Source organism: Hypanus sabinus, unplaced genomic scaffold (genome assembly GCF_030144855.1).
Source record: "Hypanus sabinus isolate sHypSab1 unplaced genomic scaffold, sHypSab1.hap1 scaffold_488, whole genome shotgun sequence".
NCBI lineage: Eukaryota > Metazoa > Chordata > Chondrichthyes > Myliobatiformes > Dasyatidae > Hypanus > Hypanus sabinus.
The window spans coordinates 273,998-295,581 of NW_026781358.1; the positions used below are offsets into that span (position 1 = coordinate 273,998).

Genomic DNA, 21,584 nt, shown 5'->3' on the forward strand with positions numbered 1-21,584 from the left:
GGGAACGCCATCAATTAATTCTCTACGCTCGTATACAAAGTACCAGGGAACGCTCTCCAAACAGGCCAGCGCACTCACTGTCCCGATAACCACAGCCGCCGTTCTCTCGGTGCAATATTTTGTTTTCAGCTTCTCACAGCAAATAGCCACAAATCTATCGACGGTAAAAGCGACAGTCAGCCAGACAGAAGTGGCAGTGCTTGCAAATACCAGCCATCCACCGAGACTGCACACAGGAGTCATGAAAATGAATGATCGGGGAAAATAAAACGATGCAGTCCACCCCAGCAGCGGATCTGAGATAACGACCAGGAGATCGGCCACTGCCATTCCCACCAGGTAGCGAGAGACACATTTGGAAAGACCGCACCTTCCTCGGGACAGGATCACAATCGCCATCAAGTTCGCTGGATGAGAGAGAGAGAACAGCAAGTTGAGAAAAAGAACTCCTCACATTTGCTAAATTGTTACTACCAAAAGATAGTTTTATTGTTGCACCTAGCTCAGACAACCGTTCAAGTGCAACTGCAGACAATCAATTCGTTTAGTGTCAACGGGCTGTGCAAACCCAGTATTCCCAAATACAGGGCAGCTGCTACAAGACCAAAGCACGGAAACCAGAACATCAAATTATTGAATACAAACACCAGGAAGAACGCTATCTAACCCGTTCAGTTCCACAGATGTTGGCCGATTCGCTAAATTCTTGCATCAGTTTGTTTTCGATCCGGATGCCATAATACACATCCCCGGTGTTTCCATTCCATTCCTGAAATGCAGAACACCGGGACTGGAGAGGTGACAGTGGAAACCAGCGACAGAAGCGATCACAATATTATAATTAAACTTCAATTCCCATCAACGGCAGGAGACATTACGGCCTACCGGGAATTCCAAATGCTGAAATAAAAGGACAGTAGATTTCTTCTGTCTGCCAGATGAGAGAACAATCCATTTCAGTGAGAATGTATGAATTCTGTTACTCCCGACTCCACAGCTCGGGCAGACACTTTGAGCTGATTTCGTCAAAACGGCCCTGGTTTATAAAAAGTATCGGTCTCCTGAGATATGGTTGCATCCCTGACTAACATTCTTAGTTACAGCTTCTTGAACAAACACTTTAATTTAAAATTATTGTCTCGGATGTAAGTATTCCGGCGATCGAAGACAACTGCACCAAAAATGCTTGGGCGTTATATAAGCAGTGATTCATCTGGAGGAAATAATGCGGCAGCTCTAATGACAAAGACTGTCTTCATCACAGATCAGTCACATTTACAGATTTTAGGGATTTGCTGACTAATTGTACATCTGTAAACGAGGTGCACCGACAGCGCCCAACCGACAACGAACTTCTGCCCCTGCAGTTTCCCATTTTGAACTGCCTTTCAATGCTTCAACACCTTCCTGGCCAAACACAAACATGTACACTCACATACACACACACACACCACACACACACACACACACACACACACACACACACACACACACACACACACACACACACACACACATGCGCGCGCGCGCGCAACCGAAACACAGATACGAACAGAGATATAATAGACAGATCAACGTCGTGTTAGCAACGGACAAATGAACACGTTGCTGATGTAGAAAAAATACGAAAACATCTGCAGATGCTGTAAATTTAAAGCAACACACACGAAGTTCTGGTAAATCTCTGCTGAGTTCATCCAGCATTTTGTGATTTTGCTGATGTAAAATAATTGTATACACTTCACAAATCTGTCAGAGGTGTAACGAAAACTGAGAAAAAATGTTTCATGCTGCAAATAACTGAGCATACCGGAAACTAATTAAAATTAGTCTCCCTCAGTATAAGAAACATCCTCTCCCAATCTTCTCTCTCTAGCTGTTCAATATTCGATAGGTTTCAATGAGAACCCCCTTCATTCTTCTGAACTAAATTGAGTACAGGCCCAGCACCATCAAATTCTCCTCATAGATAAACATTTATTCCCATGGATCTCTATAGACCCTCTCCAATGCCAGCACATCTTTTCTTAGATAAGGGGCCCAAATCTGCTCACAGTGCTCCAAGTGTGGTCTGACCAATGGTTATAATGCCCCAGGATTACATCCTTGCTCTTATATTATAGTTCTCTTGAAATGAAAGCGACCACTGACTCAGCCCCCAGGTTAACCATTAGATAACCCTGAACAAGGAGTCCCAACTTCTTTTGCACCTCTGATTGTTCAATTTTCTCTCCATTTAGAAAATAGTCTATGCCTTTAATCCTTCTACCAAAGTGCATGACTATATATACACTTCCGTACACTATATTCCATCTTCTCATGTTCCCAGTCTGTCTAAGCCTTCGACAGATTTTATCTTCCTGAACGCTACCTGCCCCTCCAACTCTTTTTGTGTAATACTGAAACTTGGCATAAAGCCATCAATTCAGTCAGCCATATCATTGACGTATGACGTGAAAAGTATCGACTCCGACAAAGACCTCTGTGGAACACTGCTAATTGACTGCAGCAAACCAGAAAAGTCCCCTTATTCTCACTCCTTCTCTTCTGCCAGTTAACCAACCTTCTATCTATGCTAGTATCTTTCCTCTAGTGCCGTGGGCTGTTAATTTTCTAAGCAGACTCATGTGCGGCACCTTGTCAAAGCCCTTCTGTAACTCCTAGTAATCAACATCCACAGATTTTCTGTTGTCTATCCTGCTTGTGATTTCCTCAAAGAATTCCAACAGATTGGTTAAGCATGATTTCCTCTGAAGGAAACCACTCTGATTTTGCCGGCTTTATCATGTGCCTCCAACTACACCAAAACCTCATCCTTAATAATAATTCCAGCACCTCCAACTACTGAAGTCAGGATGATTGGCTAATAATTCTCTTTCTTTTGCTTTAAAGTGTGGAGTGATATTTGCATTTTTCGAATCTTCCAGAGCCATTGTAGAACCTAATGATTATTAAAAGATCATGACTCATACCTCTACAGCCTCCTCTGCTACCTTTTTCAGATTCAACATTTCAACTTCCAAAGCACCTTCTCCTTAGTAATAACAACAACACTCAATTATGCTCCCAATATTTTTGGATTTTTGGCATACTCCTAGTGTCTTCTACAGTGAAAGCAGACAGAAAATACGTATTAAGTTTGTCTGCCATTTCTTTTCCCGCATTACTACCTCTCCAGCGGAATTTTCCAGTGTTCCGATGTCCACTCTCGTCTCTCCTTTACTTTTTATATTTCTGAAAAAATAGTTTTGGCATCAGCACATTATTGGCTAACTTATGTTCATATTTCATCTATTCTCTCTTTCTGACTTTTAGTTGCGTATTGTTAGATTTTAAAAACTTCGCAATCCTCCAAATTCCCACAATTTTTGCTGTATACTGCTATCATTTCACTCTATGCCGTCTTTGACTTCGGTTGTCAGCCACAGTTAACTTCAGAATACTAGGGGATGTATCTATCCTGCGCCTTTTGAATTGCTCCCAGATACACCGACCATTGCTGTTCTGCTCTAATCCCTGGTACTGTCCTTTTCCAATTAAACTTGTCCAGTTCCTCTCTCATGCTTCTGTTACAGTATTCGTTTTTTCCACTGAAATACTAATATATCCGACTTTATTTTCTACCTCCCAATCTGCAGTTTTAATTTATCATATTACGATACCTGTCTCCTTTACCTAAAACTTCCTAATGAAATCTGGTTGACAGCACAACACTCAATCCAGAATTGCTTTTCACCTTGTGGCCTCAACCACAACAGGTTCCAGAAACCCAGCTTGAACGCTTTCTACAAATTCCATCTCTTGGAGTTCGGCCCCAACCTGAATTTCTCAATCTACCTGCAAATTGAAATAGCCCATGACTATTGTAACATTTCCATTTTTATATACCTCTTCTGTCTGCTGTTGTAGTTTGTACCCCACATCTAGGCCACTGTTCAAAGTGCTGGATACAACTCCCATCAGGGTTCGTTCCCCTTGCAGTTTCTTAACTCTACCCACAAGGATACTCCATCTTCCAAACCAATGTGTCCTATTTCAAAGGATCTGATTTCATTTTTTACTAACAAAGCCACTCCAGCCTCTCTGCCTACCTGACTGTCCTTTCCTTACAATGTATTTTGACGTTAATCTCCCAACTATGAATTTCTTTCATTCACGATTCAGTGATGCCCACAGTCATAACTGTAATCTCTACCTTATTCCATAAACTCTACAGTGTGCATTCAGATATGATACCTTCAGACATATATTCCTTACCCTCTACGATTTTGCCACGATATTAGACTTCAACTCATCCCAGTGGCTGCAATTTTACCCTATCATCAGGCTGTCCTTCCTCACAGTATCACTGAACTCTGCATCTACTTGTATATCATCTACCCCGTCTTCAGATCTATAATTCCTGTTTCCTTCCTCCCTGCCTAATTAGTTTAAACCATCCCCCACAGACCCAGCAAACATGTCCACAGGATATTGCTGCCCCTTGGCTTCAGGTGTCAACTATCCTTTTGTACAAGTCATAACCTCCCCTCTTAGGCTATTAGTTTCAAGAAAATTAGACCATCATTGTTTAACGTTCTCATGGGTTTCATAACTAGGGGAAATCAACTGTGTTAAACCACCATTAACATGGATCTTTAGCAGTCTGTTTTGAAACACATGCTCTTGATCTGACGTAACTAAATCCAAGATTCTTCTCTCCTTCAAGGACTTTGCTTCATTTCTACTTTTGACTGCAAGTTTATTGGATTGGGTGTTTGTTCCTCCTGTAGGAGAGGAATGATCCTGTGCATCTGTTTTTCTTGCGTCATTTCTGGGATTTCTCTTGTTCATATAGTTTTTTCCTTTTGAAGCACGTGCACATAAGGGAACAAAAGGGTCAGAGGTTTCCCATCATTTTAAGTGCATAAAGGTGGACCAATCCAATGAAATCATGTTTGCAATGTCGGGTATCAACATCTTCATTCAGTTAGGTAATAGTATTTAGCTATTAACTATTAATTCATAATTACGTACGTAATGTTGTACGTACAAAACGTGATCTCTGTGATTTCTGTTTAAAAATTAATCCCTCAGAAATAATCTTTTTTTTTTACAACGGATGGTCTTCTGTGTTCTTCCTGGTGAGGCTTCAATTAGAAATCCTTAATTGCTTGTTTGCTAATATTTTCTCCTTTTTCTACTATTTTCTACGTTCAGGCCGCTTCAATGCTAACTCAGAGGGAAAGGATGGCTAATTTAACGCAGACAAATTCATCGCTCAGCAACCTAACATACATTGAAAGAGGGAGGGCTTACAAAACAGTTGAACTAATCTTCATTGTGATTGTAGCATTATCTTTGAGTCTGGTGACCATTATCGGAAACATTCTGGTTATGCTTTCTATCAAAGTAAACAGACAGTTACATACAATTAACAACTATTTTATTTTCAGCTTAGCCTGTGCCGATTTGATTATTGGTGTGTTCTCCATGAACCTTTACACCATTTACATCGTCTTTGGCTACTGGCCCATGGGCCCAGTGGTGTGTGATTTGTGGCTGGCTCTAGATTATGTTGTTAGTTCTGCATCTGTCATGAACCTTCTTATCATCAGCTTTGACCGATATTTCTGTGTGACAAAGCCTCTCAGCTACCCTGTGAAGAGAACCACCAAGATGGCACGGATGATGATTGCAGCTGCTTGGGTGCTGTCATTTATCCTGTGGGCTCCTGCCATTCTCTTCTGGCAGTTCATTGTAGGTGGACGGACAGTTAAAGTAGGTGAGTGTCATATACAGTTCTTCTCAAATCCAGTTGTCACTTTTGGTACTGGAATAGCAGCCTTCTATCTACCAGTTATTACCATGACTATTCTGTATGTGCACATATCCCGTGCTAGCAAGAGTCGGGTCAAGAAGGTTAAGAAAGAGCCAGAGTCAAACAAAGGTACCATTTTTCTCTGGCTAGTGCGAGGCAAAAGAATGAAATCGAATAATAACAACATTTCAAGTGTACCTGATGAGATGCAGAATGTCAAAACACAGAACGGCAAGGCAGCTGGTGAAGTAATGACGGATTATTGTGGCCAAGGAGAGGAAAAGGGGGTCTCAAATGACTCGACTTTCCTCAGTGTCGTCCCTTCCATCCAGACAGAGGAAAGAACGATTGATGAGAGCTCAAACATCTCCAGTGAGCAAAGGCAATTTAGCAATGACAGCTCCAAGCTCTCCAGCATAAAGGTTGTCACGAAATCCCAAAAGAGTGACTACTGTGCTACCACAATTGAAATGGTGTCAGAAAACAGCAGCAAGAATGGTAAAGACAGAGAGCTCGCCGCAGCCCACAAGATGACAAAGACCCCTGCTGAGAAAAAGAAGGGAGCTGCAACCCGGGAGAATAAGGTGACCAGGACCGTCTTGGCTATTCTGCTGGCATTTATCATCACCTGGACCCCATACAATGTCATGGTACTCATTAACACGTTATGTTCAGTCTGCGTCCCTAACACATTATGGTCTATTGGATACTGGCTCTGTTACATCAACAGTACTCTAAACCCAGCCTGCTATGCACTATGCAATGCTACCTTCAAGAAAACCTTCAAACATCTTCTCTTCTGTCAATATAAAAACATTGGTGCAATAAGATAAATTCAACAAAAAGATAGTCTCCATGAACATTTTATACGTTATAGATGAATTTCATAATGTTTGTCATAAATGTATGAAAGTAAAATGTTCAGCACGCCAGTAATGGCTGAAATAGATATTATATGTAATATGGTGAAAGCATACTTCAGTTATGGACAATGAATTTCTAATTTTTTGTTTATATGAAAAGTGTGCTGATTATTATAATGTTTCTGTTTGAAGTCGGAAATGAATCTGCCGAAATTTCAAATATAGTGCATTTCAGTTAATCGGGGGACACTGGGAATTGACATTCTGGCCCGATTAAGTGATTACCCCAATGAGCCGATGTTTCCTGGAAATATTTAACAGGGTATAAAAAAATGACAAGCTACCATTTAATTAAGTAACAAACTATGTATTTAAAGGAAATACAGAATTAATTAGAACACAACCAAAATCACTACAGTACATAAAACTGTATTAGTTTCTTATTATTGTGCTTTAATTTAATAAGCGTACACTGACATGTTCTTTTGATTGACTGTAAATAAACAAAATCATCAGAGACACCAAGTGCAGAGAGTGGACAGCTTTCAAACAGTGCTGGCGATGATTGGAACCTCCAAATCCTCATTTCAATTGGAACATTCAAGATGATTGCTGATACCTTTAAATTAATCATAGTACCTAACTAGATGAAGTATTGAAATTGTTTCATTTCACCCCAACCGTTTCTGGCATCCGCAAGCCTGAATGCTTGAAACCGCAGTGAGCAAAACAGTTCCACTTTGTCTTACTGTTTATCACTTGCCTGCGATCAATGACAAAAGTCACTTCTTTTTGAAAACGAGCACGCAAGGGATGTCATTTAAAACGGTTGTTTTAATTAAAGCGTAGTGTATAATGGTTACGTAGCATGCATGTACCTCACACTAGTTAGAACCTGTTTGGCAACAGATTCCTTTCACAATTAAGTGGCATAGTTTTCCAAGTAAATTACATTTTTTTCAATTTATTTTTTTTATTAAGTATTGTCCGAAATAAGCGGCTGCCCCAATTAACCAATGGCAATTAACCATTTGCCTGAATTATAAAATTCAGCATAGGCACATTTAAGGGGTAATGTTCATTTTTATAATATTACTCAGTATCAAAAATTGTATTTTGTCCGTCTAATAACTTTGTGTTTCTAATGGATTCATACTTCATTACCTTTTAGTTTGCAGTTCTAATAGGTTGCTTCGAAAATTAAACACTTGTATAAGGGGGGCGTTGGTGGCGGACCCAAATGCAAGGCACAGCCACTGAGGGACTAGGAACAGGGCTAGGTGTGTCAAGGAAGCAAGGAAAGTCAGGAATAACTGACTCTTGATATTGACACAGGTCTTGGACGTGACTAGGATTCGGAGCCTAGGACTTGGACTAGGGACAAGGGACCCGGACGTGGAACTTGGAACTTGTAGCCTTGGTTAGGACTCCGAGCCGAAGACTGGACAAGGAAACGAAACCTGGGTCTTGACTCGGGCTTGGACCCCGGATCTAGGCGAGGACAAGACGCGGCCTCAGGTCGTGGAGTGGTTAATGGACTGGACGTGAGACTCCAGGACAGGACGGGGGAACTCCAGCACCGGGCTGGGGGAGGTAGCCCTGGGCTGCGCGAGGTATAAGGACAGGACGAGGCACATGGACAGGATAAGGGACGAGGGACCTCCAGGACCGATCTGGGCGAAGTACCCCTTGGCCGGGCAAGGCAAACTACAGGATGAGGCTCATGGACAGGACGAGAACATGCAGCGGCCACATTGCGAGCACCGGACGCAGTATGTCACACCAGTCGACTCACAGATGAAGTGTCGCCTCACCTGGAAGGACGTCTGGGGCCCTGAATGATGGCGATGGAGGAGGTGTAAGGGCACGTGTAGCACTTGTTCTGCTTAAAAGGATAAGTGCCGGGATGGAGATCGGTGGAAAGGGACGGGTGGTATGAATGGACAAGGGAGTCGCGTAGGGAGTGATCTCTGCGGAAAACAGAAACTGGGTGGGTGGGTGGGTGGAGATGTGCTTGATGGTGGGATGCTTCCAGTGTGGCCTTTTATACATTAGTGAGAAATGACGCAGACTGGGAGACCGTTTCATTGAATACCAACGCTCTGTCCGCCAGAGGAAGCAGGATCTCGCAGTGGCCATACATTTATTTCCACGTCCCATTCCCATTCTGATATGTCTATCCACGGCATCCTCTACTGTCAAGATGAGGCCACACTCAGGTTGGAGGAACAACACCTTATATTCCATCAGTGTAGGCTCTAACTTGATGTCATGCAGATTGACTTCTCTTACATCGTTAATGCCCCTCCTTCCCTTCTTACCCCATCCCTTATTCATTCATTCATCCGTTAATCTATCTATCTACTTAATTATCTATCTATCTATCTATTCATTTATTTGTTTGCTTATTCATTTATTTCCCCCCTTTTTTCTTTCTCTCCTTTCTTTCTCGCTGTCCCTCAAACAATATTCCCTGCCTGCTCTTCATCTTCCTTGGGAGCTCCACTCCCCCTTTCTTTCTTCACAGCCTCCCGTCCCATGAGCCTCTCCCTTCTACAGCCTGGTATCCCTTTTGCCAATCAACTTTCCAGATCTGAGCTTTATCTCCTCCCCATCCTTTCTTCTCCTATCATGTCGGATCTCTCCTCCCACTCCCTCTTTCAAATCTCTCACTATCTCCTCTTTCAGTTAGTACTGACGAAGGATCTCGTCCCGAAACGCCGACAATACCTCTCCCTATAGATGCTGCCTGGTCAGCTGCGTTCCACCGACATTTTGTGTGTGTTACTTGAATTTCCAACATCAGTAGATTTCCACGTGTTTGCATCAGATATCCTTTGTGCACCACTGTCGAATTAACCATCGTCCCATTGCTCACCGTCTGTCAACCAGCTTCATAACTAGAGTCCATACACTCAGTAGGCCAGTTGCACATGTATTAAGTCTTGAATCTATTGTTCAAAGGTTGCACGCAATTCAACAATGATAGACAAAGTATTCAGATAGTCTTGTCGAAAGCAGAATAATTCATTCCCTCACATTCTATCCGGGATATTAGACAGGGAGCAGTAGTTAGAATGGCTGTGATATTGCATCACATGTCCTCACAGAGTGGTGCTGCTTCATGTTAGTGGGAATAAGCTATTGGGTCAATGGTTAATCCTCGGCTGAGTGCCGAACCCTTCTCGAATTCTACTTCTCACTTAATCCACACTTTCTCCTGTTTTACCAAATGCATAACTATTTTACCAATTGTTAAACAGAAAAATACATCTTTTGCATTCGCCCGTGTCCCTCAAAACTTTGCTACTGTTGTGGGGACCATTTCAGCTGGCCAAGAATCGCACTCTAGCAAAGTGGTGATGGAAAGGAATTTAAATGACGGCACCGATTCAGTTAGTCTGTAATGAAATCGAGTACGTTATTTAGAGATGGGCTCAGCGGTGTACCTTTGCATGTGGAGTGTCTCTGGACATGCAGCCTGTACCTTCTGCTGGGGATGTACGAATAATTCAGTAGATCACAGAAAGGTTCGAGAAACGAGTTATGTAAGGACTTTCACGGATAAGAAGGTTAAAAAAGTGAAATTTTTGATTCCTGAAACCATGTGAGCAATATCAAAGAGCATGGAGGAATCTATATTACTCTTGCAAAGAGATTAGAGCCCATCCACCGCTTCACAGAAGTGCTGAGTAACTTCATTTTGGGTTGAAGACCCAGTGCCTTGCAGATGATATCTCGAATCCTGATACAGCAGAGGCAGACTCCAACCAAGTGTACGTGTGTTGATGTGGACGCTCCCATTTACACTGTCTAAACTCAGGATATGGCCAGTGGGGAGAATAATGTTCAAAAGCAATGACAGGATGTTGTAACAATACATCAATCTTATCTCGTTCACATGGCTAGGGGTAGCTGGACTGTCATGTGGAGGGAGCAGCAGTGGCATTGTCAGTAAAGACTGTATTCGTTATCCCACCATTGTCATTCTGCCAGTTGTCCTGTATGGGAAAGGATATCCAAGCGTCACATGATAATCAGGAGCCCTTCTCCTGAATCAGAAACGATGCCAATGTTGAAGGGAGAGTACAGCTCAGAGTCAGCCTTATAGACTCACAATTGCACACCAAAGCCATTTGCTGTCTCCTTCACTAAAGTTCCTCACATTCAGCACAGCTGAATGGAAGGTTCAGAGGTCGAAATTAATGTCAGAGAAATGTATACAATATACATCCTGAACTGCTTTATGTTAGCAAAAATCCACCAAATCAAAGAAGTGCCCCAAAGAATGAATGAAAGTTAAACATCAAAACCATGAAGTCCCCCTGCCGTGCATAAGCAGTTGCAAGCAATAATCCCCCCTCTCCCACCGACAAAAGAAGCAAGCATCGGCATCGGCACCAAGCAGTCAAGTGTGAGCAAAGCCATAGTAAAGACACAGACTTGCAGTTACCCCAAAGACTTGGACTTTCACCCAGTCTTCGACATACCACAGGTTCTCTCTCTCCCTAATAAGGAAGAGGGAGGTGTCTCCATCAGCAGACAAATGCATTTCCTTCCTCACACTCTATTCAGTCTCCACTTAAGTGCGTCTGTATTATTTATTTAAGACACCTTCTGTCATGGCAATTTTGATTTCTACCTTCTTACCTATCTTTGGATAAGTAAGTTATATTGTTATGGTGACTAACTTGTGTTGTTGGCCTCTGTCTGCTCCTGCTGACCAATGGAGTTATTCTGTCGTTATCCACTTAGGTAAAGACACTAAGGGTGAAAAAGTGTTCTTATTCCACTTGCCAAGATCGGATTGATAAAACCGGTTTGGAATATTTATTTTGTGTTGGCTTGTATTTCATTTTGCAGCTAAATATGTTTTTGCAGAATAGTGAATGAGGATGTGTTTTACTGCTGCAGTTGGATGAATTGGTCCTGAAATGCATGAGCATTCAACCTCGCCAAGCATGCTGTTTCCGTTTCTCTTTCTTCTTGTTCCCTTTCTGATTCTGAACCCATACCCCCACCCCCCCAAACATCTGCTTAGCGTCTCGCTGCTTGATATGGAGCTGGTTAACAAAAGCAGAACTCCTGTGAAGGGAAGCTTGTGAGGCACACTGCAGAATTCCAGCCGTAGAATCATCAAAAAGTACAGCACATAAACAGACACTTCAGCCCATTTAGGGAGAGGGGCGAACAATTTGAACTGCCGAATCACATCGTCATGCACCAGGACCATAGCTCTCCATACCTCGACCATCCATGTACCCATCCAAACTTCTCATAAATGTTCAAACTGTGCTTTCATGTACTTCTTGTGCTGGCCGCTCGTTCCCCTCTCACTGAACCCACTAAGTGAAAACATTTCTCCTCATGTTCCCTTTAAACCTTCCCCCTTTTCTTCTGCCGTGTTTTGCAGAGCTCCTGCAGGGTGGTGTGGGCAGTCGAATCTATGTTGTAGATCAACAGTTGATTGTTCTTTTAGAATTTTGTCTTGTAGCCACGTGGCATTTGTGTGTGCAGGAATTCCTGTGTTGCAGAACATCTTGTAGGCATTAGCCCTTGAACTCCCATATCTGCTTTTTGGTTAGTTGTGGTGGTTCAGCTGCAGACTGCAGCAGACAATTATAGAATACAGCCATCTCGACAGCTCCAGGCACCATCATTTATTTGTGTCAATTCACTGATTGGCCGTGCACTGTCTGGTCAACAAGAGGGTGTTTATTCCTTTTGGTTAAGTTACAACAAGATCAGAGGTTCCCAGCCTTTCATATGCCATAGACGGATCCTATTAAGCAAGGGGTTTGTGGATGCCAGATTGGCATCTAGAGTATTAATGTGGCATCTGCAGAGTTGTGGTCTGATCTCCCTGCACAGCGAAGAAGCTTGCACAAAGCTATTCACAGATTCCATTCTTGCTTCTGGCATTGATGGCTCTCACTTAGGAAGGTGACAGCCAGTGCATAGCCTGTTCAGGTTTGAGCTTCTAATTATGGCTGAAGAAGGTGACAGTTTTGAGTGGCAGATTGATTGACTGGAAGAATGTTCTCTTACTGAGTTTCAGAGAATTGCTCCTGGATAGTTTGTGTATGAAAGCCCTTCTTCCGAGAAACTTCCCTCACTGTCTCCCGCAGCTTCCTCTCTCATCAAGTAATTCTCTCTATGTTCTCTGCTCATTCTGCATACAAAAAAAAAATACCTGCTAATCCACGCTCCACCCCCTACTATATCTGGGACAAACTGGTGTCTAAAGAAACCTTGAATTCAAGCCAAAAGCTTAATGGCTTAACACATCATTCCCGGTACACTTCCCAGGTGTAAACATTAGAAACAACCATACCATTGTGGATTTCCAGTTCACGAATCAGAAGTAAATCAAATCTCTCAGCGTAGTCTCAACTAAGCAAGGTTTTTCAGAAAATGTATGAGAATTTCAAGATAGCCTGCTGTGCTAGAACGTTTAGTGTTATCACTGCAAGTGTCTTGGGATAAATAGGAATGCATCACCGCACTGTATAAACACTTATCACAATGACGAAAAGAATGAACCTTTGTATCGGTACAGCTGTCAAAAGGAATGAAAGATTTTAGTGTCATTGCACATCAGGATATTTTGAAATAGCTGTCCAGTTTTGAAAAGGAAAGTCGGTCCTGAGGAGTCTCGAAGCTGTTGCTTGATTTCTGCTTGCTGTGAATAGGATGTCTCAGGGGCTTGTTTGTTTCTTGAATTCCGAGACTTGGGCGAGTGCACCGAGATTGGTGTGCCTGTGTTGTGTCTTTTATTTATGCAAAATCCAGTTCCTCCCTGTTATGACGGGGATTTAGAGCCGTTCCTCTTTCATGATGAAGAATGAGGTGAGGGCCTGGAGAAAGGGGGCAAGCAACTCAAAGAGGAAGAGGAAGGAATGAATACTAAAAGGCTTTGATAACTGGAAGGAATATTCAGAAGCAATTCATCCACCTGAACATTAATGGGAAACAATGTATCAGTTATCTGTGTATCAAGAATGATGTTCTCTCTGAAGCCTGCCACCTGTTCCAAACATAGATAAAATAGTTATTGTTTTCAATTGGCAGTGAAGGGACTGTACCTTTGTCATGCTGCAACTAATATGGAATGTTAATTCCTACATATATTTGAGTTCCATTTACTAAACCTCAGGAAGAGATGCTACATTCAACATAACATATTACAGTTGTATTATTTTAATAAATGGATTCAGAAAAATAATCTACCTTAAAGACTACACAGTTAATTTATCTTCATCAATAAATATTGAGAGGAAAACTGTTTTGTGTCCAGTAACTTGACTGTATCCTTACTCAGTATCCTGCGTTAAGATTTACAGCTCAGACTTATGGTCGAATAAGTAAGAATACCGCAGTAATTTGCTGATCAGGTCTTGTTTTAGAATATCAAAAACAAAATACCTTTTGAACTGTTATGCTTTTTAGAAATTCTCTAGCTTGATTACAGCTGATTTTGAACGCTGGAAGCTATGCTGAATTATAGGTTATAAACTTCCCAATACAAATTATCAGCACACCCATAATATATGTATTTATTTATTCTTCAATGATTACTGCCTTGCTCTTAGACAAGGTCATTTGCAGAGTGCTTATTTCATTCAAATATGTGTCAAAGTGGAAATGCTTTTCCTTTGGGTCAGTGCCAGTGAATAATTAACAATATCGTACTATTAAATTTTCATGCGGCAAAAGAACTAAAGTAAGGTGCCTGTTGCATCTTACTTTCCACATCATTGCCTTCCTTTAGTTTCTCTTCATTGTGATTGAATGAAATGAACGTAAAACTTACATGTATCGCCCTCATCTTTTTGGTAACATTATCATGCTCTCTGATGTCTCTCTGATTTCTATTAACGTCATTTGACATATGTGTTCGTTAATACCCTCAATATGCATGCAGAGAAAGTCTATTGACTCCTCATTTCATTGAAGTATCATTGTTTGAAATGACAGCCTTACATTGTGAATCCGTGAATGAGACAAAGTCTTCAGGATGGATTTTGGGCACTGTAGTATGCAAATTACACTATGTTCTGGTTCAGAGATGCAGATTCATTACAGCAATGCAACCGTTGACTAGTGATCGTGTTTGGCTTAGTGATAGATTTATCAGTCAACCTGCTTCGTCAGCATGGTGGTGTATATAATTGAACCATAATTCAACGAGGAGGAATGGATCTGATGGCAAACGGAAACGCTAACATCAATCCAGGAACTAGTAACCAACTAAAGGAAATGGGTGAGTTCCAAATCTGCACAGACATGTTGAGGAGGATAGATTATACTGTATTTTCCATTGACGATTTTTCAGTTACATATTCTAATTAATTATTAGGGACTTGGTCTTTTATTACTTTGTAAAAAAAATCTTCTCTTACCGTTTGCAAAGCGAAGGTAGGTCGTTAATAACATTGATTATTTGAATTGCAGCACAATTCTGCTTTTCAGTCAATTATCCAATTAGATGCACAGAGAACATCATTTGGTTATATTTTACTTGATCTCATCCGTCCACTCCAGGAACTGGTTTCGCATGCCGGGGTAGACAACTCCCTATCTTACAGGGGCTGATGTTTCCTGGGTACGCTCAACTGGTTTAGCGCGCCTGTCGACGCGATGTACTCGGGTGTTGCCACTGTCGCATGCGCACTGTCACCTGGAGCCACGGGTGAGTTCTGGATGGCAGGAGGGGACTAAAGAAGTCGGAGCTGCCACTGTGTGGAGCACGAAAAGCCCGCCGCCAGAAGTGACTAACCAATTAATGTTTATAATATTTTTAAATAAATGGTCCTGGAGTTTTTTGCACGATTTTCATAATCCTTGCTGGTATCTGTTTTCTGGTTGTGATTCTGTATATTCCATAGGAATAAAGAAAGAGATTTACAGTTTATTGCCAATGTGCGGATATGAATCGATATGAATCGATAGATTGAGAAGGATAACATCTAGGAGACTGATAATTGATAACCTTGATAATTGAGGAGACAACCGGGTTATTTCCCTGCTTCGAAGGGATCCACTACTGCAGTGAACAGAACTGTCAGATCTCTACAGGCACATCACTGACCAACCCGGTCACTGCTTGTCCAGTTCCCTCAATATTGCAATGTTATTATCACAGCTCATTCGGTCCCACCATCTCTCACAGAACATATCACAGCTTATTCAGAACCATCTCTGAGTATACTGGTAATTTCATTTCTCGCAGTCTCATGATGGACACAGCGAAAAGAAGATGTCTGACCATAAGGACATAACAAATCATAACATCGTTCTTTGCAAAAGTACACCTCCGCACAATCACAAAGTTTGGGCCGATGCCCTGTCATCACTGTCCACACGGTCACTGAGTATCAGAGCAGACAGGCTATGTCTTTATTTGCCAAAGGCGGCTCCCTTGCAACAAATAAAATGCTGCTGACGCAGCAAATTACAAACTGGAGAATCAATACCTCAAACGTGCAATCAATAATGTAATTTATAGTACACTGCACTGCAGCAGACGGCAATGTGATGTGGATAGAACTTCCATGCAACTTATCGTTATGGACTTGTTTTACAGGTTGTACAGTTCAGAGGAGAGGGAAGATCTATCCATGTACCAACGAGTATCAGAGCATCAATGAACGTAAAGTCATTGAACCTCGGCTTTTGTTAATATTGTTGTACTGATATCAGGAGTGACCCGGCTGCTCAGGAGAGATATTCACTCTTTATTGACTCCATCATCACATTGGGCCGTGTTTATGTATAGAGACACCGGCACATTTTTATGTTCGTTTGTATAAATGAAAATCGGCGTCCTTTATTTGCAAGTCTTGTAACACACTTTTACCTAGTCGGTCCGCATAAAAATAAATCTGGATATTGTTCAGTGGGTTCGAGGATAAAGACCCTCATTGAAGAAAATAGGCACAGCTTGTGTTCAGTAGGGTCAGATAATCTGAACCCCCAAGAATGTATAGTCTTTCTCACTGACACCTTTACACAACCAAAATGTTTTTCACTGATGTCTCATACCAGGAATAGAATAGTAAATATAATTGTTAAAATACCCTCTATACATGTAAATATACGGTAGGTTTTATTAAACCTTTGGGAAAACTGTTCTGTATGCTGCGAATAAGTGTGTATATTTTTGTTGTTTCAAGCAAATGGTGTAGAACAGAAAGAGAAAATTATTGCACATCACTGGTCCGATTAATCACAGTCCAGATGAGATGAGGTTAACCCCTTATAGTTCGGCACTTGCTGAATTACGAAATACGCTCAGTTATAGGATTGTGTACAATCACATGAGACAGTTTTTTTTCGAACAGATTTTGTCATAATTTGTAGATATTGCTTGACTGAGAGAAAACACTCCAAGGAAACTAATAAAGAGGACAGGTCTTCGCAGATGAGCAGTGAAGTGAAGTACAACCAAATGAATAGGCACAAACTGAAGAAGGTGACAGGTGAAACCAGAAGGAGGAGGAAATACCTTTCTTGTTCAGCTCAAATTCCGGACACAGATTGTCATCGAAAAGACTGGACGGAATTCGGTATTATTTACACTGAAGTACTCTGACGTTAATTTCTATGACCTATCCATTCAAATTTAAATCTGGACGCTTGTGCGGATCAGTAGAAACTAGTAGTGCGGCTCCCCGTGCTGTTCAGAACTTATCGGTTGATTTTGTGAGTCAATCCATTTCATTTCTTCCAAAACTAATCTCTTCAACCGACACAAGTTCCACGTCACTCCATTGTCCACACTTTCATATCGCCACTATCACATCTGTATCCAACACCACCCCTGTTCAGACACCAACCACTATCAGTAGGAAAGGAATCTGCACCGCACCTCCCCTTGAAAAATTATGTCAGGTTTAACATTACTGCTTTATATGCGTTGTTTTATATTTATATTATTCATAGTCGCGCACACGCATACAAGTACTCACGCAGAAACACAAGGCAATGCGCACACAGAGATAGACAAACAAGCGTACGCACAACACATACACAAATAATCAATCACACACGCTGATACACGCACACTCACAAACAGAGAGAGAGAGAGAGAGAGAGAGATACAAACTCACAAGCACAGAAATGCACCAGCACACACATACACATACTCAGACATTCGCGCACACATAGATACATCTACACCCACCCAACCCCAAACACACACAGTTAGTCACACACACTCACAAACTAACAGACGCTGATATTTAGAGACTCACACACAGACAAACACACGTACACAAACGAAAGACAAGTACACACACAGATACACACACCCCACACACACGCACAAACTCATACACACACTCACACAAAGATAGTCACACACTCACAGAGAGATACAGTCACACACACATACACACTGTCTCACACACACACACAAAGAGACCCACAAACACACGCACACACATACGCACACAGACTCACAAACAGAGTGATACATAGGCAGACACATACACATACATATAAACTCCACTCACGTGCGACACAACGAAACACGCACCCTCACCCACTCCTCCACACAGATAGTCAGGCTCACTCACAAACTAACAGACATACACACACATACAAGCACACACATAAACACCAAGCATGCAGACACACATTCGTACACACACACACAGATTCTCACTCAGGCACACACTGATGGACACGTACTCACACACAGTCACATACACACACAAACAAGCATATACACACAAATAAACAGAAGTCATGCCCACGCACACATAGTCACACAAACACACATGCACAGAGATAAACACAGACAGAAAACGACATATACCCACACACACAAACACACACGCACACGCACACACTCTCACACACATAGGGACACACACACACACACAGTCAAACACACACCCACACACACATCGGTACTTTGTTATTAAAGTATTTATTCATCAGCACAAAGGATATATTCTTGCGTCCCGGTAGAATTCCCCAAACATAGCCCCCATTGAAATCGATAACAGTCGGTGATACAATAAGAATTTCCTAAGCTACAATCATACAACTTGCTCCAATATATTTGTGTCCGACAAATTGTTCATTTGAAGCACACATTCACAGTGGAAGCACGTGTAATTGATAAAACTCATCACGTCACATTTGCGAAGTCAAACTAACAACCACACTGTTCTAAAAAAAGTCACTAAATTAAGCACAATCCGTCACCGCAGGGACTGCACTTGGCTAAAATAATCGGTTTGTAAATAATTTTAAAATCTTGTTTTTAAGTCTTGTAATCAGACCCTGTGGATTCACCAAATGTTATTAAAAACTGCAGGGATGTGCTACCACATTTCCTTCCGAGAGATCACCCGCAGCATAGGAGCACAAATTACTGGACAGAGAAAATATCAGCAATGTTCGATAGGTACGAGAGTGTGGGGAACATATTGTACATGTTCATTGCTGTCATTGGAGTTCCTGGTGAGTGAGCAGAGCAAATCACAATTGCAGCCTGTCATTCTGTGTAAACCAGTTAATTATCATTTTGCAAGTTTCAAGTGTGTGAGATATCTAGATCCTGCCGATCCAACATTCTGACTTTTCATATTTAAAGCAAACTAAGCGGAACATCTGTCTCCCCTGTAACTACACACACAAAATGCTGGTGAAGGGTCTCGGCCCGAAGCGTCGACAGTGCTTCTCCTTATAGATGCTGCCTGGCCTGCTGTGTCCCACCAGCATTGTGTGAGTGTTGTTTGAATTTCCAGTATCTGCAGATTTCCTCGTCTTTGTATTCTCTAAATGACGGGTTCGACTCCCATTTTGCTCTTGTTTTTCATGCCACCTTGTCTGGAGTTTTCTTAGTGCTGGGCACCAGAATGTCTACGGGAAGGGCTGACTGGAAAAGTTTCAATGTAATTTTTCTTCAGAGTGGTATCAGTGCTGAGGACAGGGAGGTGCGGCTGGGTGGAGATTAGATTCTGAAGCACACTATTTCTGAATTATTTAGTGCATTCCTGCTTCTGTGTTTCACGCCTGTTTGCATAGCCTGTGACACTCGGATTCCATTGCCTATTGGTCAGTGATTGGATCTGACCATCTGAACTAGTGTCCACGTCGTGTGCTATAGAACAGAATCGCTAATCCGTTATCCGAGCTATTTAGTTTCTGTTTACTAATTATTTCATGTTTTCACACTTAGTCGGTCTGAAATTTGGGCACCGCATCGTCCTGAAGTAGTGTGTCGACCCAAAACCAGTTTCCTCACTTCCATGACTGGTACCTGACCTGCTGATTTCCTGCAGCACTTTGTATATGTGCTGCTCCGCTCTGTATCGGTTCAGTTTCCAGACGGCTGATTAGGCTCAGGTAAATCAGGTAAAGCGACCCAAGCACCGACGCGAATCATCGCAAGTTGTTGTTGTTCATGCAGGTCGTTTTTATCGCCGACGGTTGACCACACATCATCTGGCCTCCGCACTGAAGAAGAAAACTTACAGACAGTGCGAACCCTCTCTGATGTTAGATTAGCAGGCGTTTACCGACTCCAGCACGCCTGATCTTTAGCTGAAACCCTATCCGATGTTAATTCCCGGAGAATGTGTTCAATAATGTCCGTGTCTGTTTTATTCTTTCCCTCTCTACCAGTTAATGTCATGGCGATAATGATCCTGTCCCGGGGAAAGTGCGGCCTCTCTGTCTGCACCACTCGCTGCCTGGTGGCCATGGCTGCAGCAGACCTACTAACAATTGTCACCGAGGTCATTCTCTATCAAATCAATGTGAATTACTTCCCGTGGACATGTTTGGACATCACCCGTGTGCAATGTTATCGGTGTACTGAAGTTCACAGTCTGGGTCACCGTCACTTTCACCTCTGATCGGTTTGTCGCCATTTGCTGCCCGAAGCTAAAAACGAAATATTGCACCGGGAAAACGGCGGCTGTGATTCTATCAACAACCGGTGCGCTGTTCCGTTTGAAAACAATGTTTCCCGATACTTTACGCGGGAACCCTGGGTGATCATTAACAAGGTACCATGGTTCTGCATCATCATCAGCAATTATTTCACTGACCCCGTGTGGGTTGGATATGACTGGATCGATACGGTTTTAAATCCGTTCCTCCCTTCCGCTGGGATCCTGCTGCTGAACGCTCTGACTGTTCGGCACATGTTAGTGTCCAGTCGGGTAAGTAAAGGGTTGCAGGCTCAGAGCGATGGGAAGAACCGCAGTGACCCGGAGATGAAGAACAGGAGGAGGTCTGTGGTTTTACTCTTTACTCTCTCAGGCAGCTTCATCCTCCTGTGGATGACGCTGGTTGTAAATGTTATTTATCATCAGGTCTCACGTATAGGATCCGATTTCAATGATTCCGAATTGACCTTTCACTACGTTGGGTATTTGCTGAGTGATTTCAGCTGCTGCACGAACACATTTATTTATGCCGTGACTCAGTCGAAATTTAGGGAGCAGGTGGTCAGCGCGGTGAAATGTCCAGTCATATCGGTGCTTCATTTCATTAATAAAGCCCTTTCCTCAGCACAAGCCAGATGCATCCGTGCTCCAGCACCTGCCATTCACCGCCTGAACCCATTGGAGTTCCCGGGCCACCAGCAGCTATGATACAGTGGGAAAATGTGCGCTGGGGAGGGGCGCAAAGCGGAATCCTGTCGTCCAATTACCTCAAAGACCACTCCAGATGTCAGTCAAAGGACTACCCTAATATCGCCTAATCAGTGGTCTGTAGACATGTCAATCGATTTCCACATATGCCGTCACACTTCCGTCACGGTCTGAAGTTCCCAGAGGAGGGGGATTTAGTCTGATGCTGGCTGGCAAATGCACTGTCCATCTGTCCGGCTTCCAATTGTATTTTGGCCAACACGAAGAAATACGGCGTGGATTGGATAGATGGCGATGGACATT

General features: G+C 42.4%; 1 protein-coding gene and 1 long non-coding RNA gene across 2 annotated transcripts in view; one reads left to right on the forward strand and one right to left on the reverse strand.

The window, feature by feature from the left end:
* Window positions 1-316: 316 nt before the first annotated feature.
* LOC132389168 (uncharacterized) overlaps window positions 317-21,584 on the reverse strand; it is a 58,835-nt gene continuing 37,567 nt past the window's right edge. Inside the window, exon 3 of the long non-coding RNA XR_009510441.1 lies at window positions 317-407. This is a non-coding gene — a long non-coding RNA (uncharacterized LOC132389168). The remainder of the gene's footprint in view (window positions 408-21,584) is intronic.
* On the forward strand, window positions 5,230-6,633 carry LOC132389166 (muscarinic acetylcholine receptor M2-like). The gene has a single exon (XM_059961622.1). The coding sequence runs from the start codon at window positions 5,230-5,232 to the stop codon at window positions 6,631-6,633; it is 1,404 nt and encodes a 467-aa protein (XP_059817605.1).

What these genes read in the sequence shown, in the direction of transcription:
- LOC132389166 (XM_059961622.1), top strand. Translation starts at nt 5,230, where the DNA reads ATGGCTAATTTAACGCAGACAAATTCATCGCTCAGCAACCTAACATAC.